The sequence below is a fragment of the Eucalyptus grandis genome, chromosome 3 (genome assembly GCF_016545825.1).
Source record: "Eucalyptus grandis isolate ANBG69807.140 chromosome 3, ASM1654582v1, whole genome shotgun sequence".
NCBI classification, from domain to species: Eukaryota; Viridiplantae; Streptophyta; class Magnoliopsida; order Myrtales; family Myrtaceae; genus Eucalyptus; species Eucalyptus grandis.
The window spans coordinates 45,468,649-45,474,022 of record NC_052614.1 but is presented as its reverse complement, the minus strand read 5'-3'; the positions used below and the strand labels follow the sequence as shown (position 1 = coordinate 45,474,022).

Here is a 5,374-nt window from a genome sequence, read left to right as displayed (position 1 = left end):
TGATGAGACAAATAGAGATTAGGAAAATTCAAATCCAAATCTCATGTCTAGATAATGTGTTATATTATTTTGGGCCGCTATTGACTGTTTTAAAATTCGACCAATATATTAAATGAAAATCTGTGTAATATTTAAATACTCTAACGTTCGTCGAAAGTTTAGTTACAAAAATAAAGGCATAAGTGACCTCTGTTCCTTTTCTTTTCTGCCTTTCTCTCATAAACGGCTGTTAATACGTCCATTTTTTCGTACATAAGTTTCTCACGAAGAGTTTGTGATTGATGTGGTGTATAAAATTAATATGACCGCCATATTTTATTTCTCTCGTTGCTATATAGACTTGTCTGGAGAAAAAAATGATTTCCACATATACGATTTTTCCTAAAAATTTAATTGCTTCAAAGTATGTGTTGCCCGAAAATGATGCGCCTTTCGGAAATTCTGGTCAAAAGAAAAATTGACGAAGAATATTTGACGGATAAGAATATACATACCCTCTTTCGGTAAATTAGAAAAATAAAACGAAACGGACGTGTTATATAATGCATGGTGAATATTCTGCAATTACTCTCCGGATAAAGCGTACGTAAAAGGTGGTCGTGTGGTCCCTGTGGATATTTCATATAGATTTGTCTACTTTTCTCTTTGTATAATAAATTCCGACTTTTATCTTGTACACTAATCATGTACAAATTCAATCTTCACAAGCATAGTTTAAAAAGTGATAACTATAAATTCACATTATAGATAGATCATTATTTTCACTCCACGGCTGTTCATATAAAAATATATATGTATAGACCGCCGTCCAATGTATGTAGTATAATTCCTAATCATTTCTATCGAACAATCGGTTTATTAATTAGTCCAATTACATATAATCAATTGTATAACTTATTAGAGATTCTTGGTGGGACTAAGCTGAAGATTGGCTCAGCCGTTGGTCCCAACTTTTAGGGTTTCCTCGTGTAAAGGTGGCAAATTTGGAGAAAAAAAGGTAAAACTCAGGAAAAATATGTCAGTCACGGAGAATTTTGTAGCAGCTTTCAAAAACCAATTTAGTGGGCACCAACGAAGATTTCTTTGCTTTTGGGGCCAGAGGGAAAAAGGCCTGTGCAGCATGTCCCCGCCAATGAAATCAGGCTCTTTCTGGGAGGGTCACTTTACCAATCTATTATCCCTCTCCCTCCTTTCTCTTTTCAAAAACATGATAGATAATAAAGGAGAAAAAAAATAGTATTTGGGTACGATGCATTTTCCATTTGCTCCACTTGCCATTTCGTTTGTCTCGAAAAAGTCATTAATTACTTTCAAAATATCATGTAACGATCCGCTCTACTTATATTTTAGAAAGAAGTTCATCTTTTTTATCCTCCATAAACTCGCATTAGGTGGATCATCACCCGATCTTTTGAGAGCATCAAATAGTTCACCTATTTGCTTGGTTCGAAGGGAAAGTTTGGGTAAACGAAATACTTAGCAAAAATTGCAAGAAATGAAATGAAATACTTTCGAAATATCACGTGACAATCTACTCGGCTATTTATAAAGAAGTCTATGGCTCTCGAAGCTTCCTAAACTTGCATTAGGTGGACCATCACTTGATCTTATGAGAGCATCTAATAATTCACCTATTTGGTTGGTTTGAAGGGAAAGTTTTGGATAAGTACTAAGGCAAAAATTGAAAGACATGAAGAGAAAGCCAGCAATATTCCTGCAAAACGTACAAACATTACATGACATAGACCTTCCTGAGCAAACCCTAATTAAAAGAGAAGCAAGACTTTTGAAATGAAGAGTTCCTACTAAAGATCCCTTAAAAGCACATCCATAAAACCCTTAATTTCTCTCTCCATATTTCATTATTCTCCGACCATCCCCCACCTACGCGTTTAAATTTCTACAGCACTTATTTTCCTCGATCAAAACCTTTCAACCTAGCAAATTCACATGCTAATAATCACTTCACATGATTGAGCACCCGATGTTGTCATCGTCATATTCATGATCATCGTCGACGTAGCTTCTGATCGGATCAGACGGCGGAGGGAAAGTGTACGCGGACCCCGGATGAGAGTATGAATACCCATGCATTGGAGAGGCACCGTAGTACGAGGCGCTAGGGCTAGGGTACGCCGCATTGTAGCTCATCCCGAACGCTTGGGGCGGATAGTGAATCGGATACGGGTTCATGCTCACCGAGGCCGTCATCGGCGGGGTGAATCCCGAGCTCGTCCCTGGAGTGTTGCCTGTGGCTGCCCCATCGTCGGTGCCGCCATCGTTCTTCTTTTTATTCTTCTTCTTTTTCTTCTTCTTTTTGCCGCCGGTTCCGGCAGCGCCAGCCTCCTTGGTCGCCCCACCCGTCTCCTTGTTTTCCGGTTCATGGTTCTCTCCGTCGTCCTCCTCCTCCTCATCGCTTTCACCTCCGTTTACATCTTTGGAAGCCTCTTCACCGGCGTCTTCGGAATCTTTAGGATTTTCTTGCTTGTTATCCTTGTTCTTGGACTTTCCGGATTTCTTCTCCTTCTGCTCGGGCCAGAGCTCAGCCTGTTTCCCCGATTTGGTCAGCTTCTTGATCAGCGTCTCGGAATCGACATCACCAGTCACCTCGACCTTGTGCTGTTGCGAATCAATGTTTACCATAAATACACCTGAGGGAAAAGAAAATTCACACGTTCAGCGATTACCCATTCACGGAAGATCTCAAACTAAAGTTGTGCCAAAACATTATCTTTAGGTAGTCTACTCATAAGCAAAAGTGAGGAAGTTGCTCGAAATCTGAAAATCAGATGGAAGAACTGTAGTGATTTGGGATTGATGCACAGATTTACGAATGAAGAAGTTCAGGATTGCAATCGATACTTTGATTCGCAGGACATCTTAGGAATAAATTATGCACATCGCTTGGTGCCTAGTCGCACGACTTACTGGATTAGCGATATAAGAGGAAGATAAATCGCTATATGTACTCATCAATATCATGAGGAGCTTGATAATATGCATGATCAGGCGAAAATGAAGTACTTGCTGCAAGCTTTCCCTGCAAGTGGCGGTGAAATAAATAGAAGCAGAAACCAGAAACAGTAAGCAACACGCTGTACCTTCGATGCTCTGAAGAACTCTCTTGACTTTTCTGCTGCAGCCTTCGCAGTGGATCGGGACCTTCAACGTCCATGTCTGTATCGAATCGATAGACATACAGAGATTCAAACTAAGAAGTCTGTCGGAAATACGCTTAAAGAAGTGAATTTAACAAATTGGATTGAAGTAGATAGGAGAAATTCAGTACCTGGTATTTTAAGCCTCCTGGCATGCCATCTCCTCCTCCTTTTGTTGCCATTTTCTGTGCTTGTGTCGTGGACTTGCACGTGTGGAGGGAGAGAGAGAGAGAGAGAGGGGGGGTGGGGGTGAGTTCTACGAGCTTAAGAAGGAGATGGTGAGGAGGTAATTAAAGAAAGAGAGAGAGACTGCTTGAGAAACATTTCTAAAGTATCCAAAAAGAGGTCGAAGGAAAAGGTGTATATCGTGGCGTATACCACCAGCGCAACTTCACTATATACACACACACATATAAATATATTTATTTATTCAGTATTTATGTTGTAGGTAAAGAAAAAGATTTTGTATGAACCTGTCTGGCCGAATGATATGGATTCAGATCCATTCGATGCAAAGTCTCTCACAGATGATCATAGATCGTTGTCGAGTATTTACTTATGTTGACTCGCATAAGAAATCATGTGATATATAATCGTGAATGTGACATGTAAGACCAAAAGAGATTCTGTCAAGACTTAAACCATTCCATAGGTTATTAGTAGAATTTGCAAAATTATTCGACATATACACGTGTCCATTGTCTCTCTCTATTTATAAGTTTTGGATTGAACTTTCTAATCAAATTTATATTCCTTGACCTTGACCTACTTTGTAGTGATTTTCTTCTTGGGCTAGTTTTGAATGTTTCTTTTTCTAATAAAAAGGAGTGGAGATGACGACACTATGGATGGGAAGAGAGATTTTTTTATTCGTATCTTCTCTAGGGGTCTCTTGACCTATATGATACAACGATGAAATTGGTTAACAATGCTTTTATATTGAAGTTAAGCTAATGGCAGTTTGATTAAACACATGACATTAGATTGACTCTATTAATGTAGACTAACGTGATCATAACAATTGAATGTGTGGGCGTCATAGTAAATTCCTCATGATCAAATGACTACGACGGTGTCAACATATGTAGATTGAATTTATAAAAGAACTTTTGAACGATGACCTGGGAGATTGACAAGTGGACTCGAGTCTTACGACTTCTCTTCTATAGTAGAAAGGGAAGATATGCAATATCATACTTTGCTTAATGTTCATTTAATAGAATATTCTCATTTAATAGAATATTCTCATAATTCTTGAATAGTCCAGAGTATTTATTCCTTATCTTGTGTTGTAGAACGTGCAGGAGTTCTTATGATTCTTGATCAATACCTGTCAAATTAACAAGGATGGTCCCAAGGACGAGAAGGTTCTGAGCGCAAAATGATTGGTCAAAGACTAGGTCGACATAGTTATAACATAGCCAAAAGATCTTTGCTTTACAACTTTAGATATATATGTCAGCCGGGATCGATCCCACACATGTTTCCATCGAAATAGCCTGGTGGGTGCCGTTGCAGGTCTCTTCTCTTCTCTTCTGTATTTTTTCATTCATTGAAAAAGAAACGATGACTTTATGTGAGTGCCCCATTTGCTTTGGCTTCACTTTCTTGACGGGATTGGGCACCAGATATCTTAAGTACAATCATCACATGAAGCCAAAATAATCAGTACGCAGCACGAAATGGAAAGGGGAAATGAAGATGGGTAATAATGATCTTTATGCTCCCACTTTCAAAGATAAAAGGAGATCGACTTGACAGCAAAATCTGAAGCCACTCATGATTTTTTCTTCTGCATTAAGGAACTTGTTCACGGACTGAATCAACCCGTGACGACATTGTGACCACATATGTTTCTAATCTTAGAATCTTTCATTGGATCTTGCAGCATCAGAACGTTGCAGCATCAGAATGTCACTTATATGGAGAGAATTATGTTTCATCTCCCTCACTTTCGTTCTCTCTATTTCTATCACTCATGTAATCGTTGTTCTGCACGAGAGAGAGAGTCCAAGAAATATCCAATGCGCAGGTAAAACGTTTTCAAAATCATTAAAAGGCAGAACTTAGTAAGTAAATTAATTCCAACTAAGGTGATTAGTTCATCACATTTCATGAACTATTTATCATTTAGGCAAGTAATGATGGTATTGGGGGAAAGTGCATATCAAAATTAAGTTCTGCACCAAACATATTGAAAAATAACCATTTTGATG

The 5,374-nt window shown here is 38.6% G+C and overlaps 1 protein-coding gene across 1 annotated transcript; it reads right to left on the bottom strand.

Annotated features, from left to right (window-relative positions):
• Positions 1 to 1,681: 1,681 nt before the first annotated feature.
• LOC104426741 (heavy metal-associated isoprenylated plant protein 36) lies at positions 1,682 to 3,439 on the bottom strand. Its single transcript, XM_010039888.3, has 3 exons — positions 3,290 to 3,439; positions 3,102 to 3,177; positions 1,682 to 2,651 (listed from the first exon to the last, which is right to left on the bottom strand). Exons 1-3 carry the CDS (start codon positions 3,338 to 3,340, stop codon positions 1,966 to 1,968), a joined length of 813 nt encoding a protein of 270 aa, XP_010038190.1. The 5' UTR covers positions 3,341 to 3,439; the 3' UTR covers positions 1,682 to 1,965.
• Between the last annotated feature and the right edge of the window lie 1,935 nt (positions 3,440 to 5,374).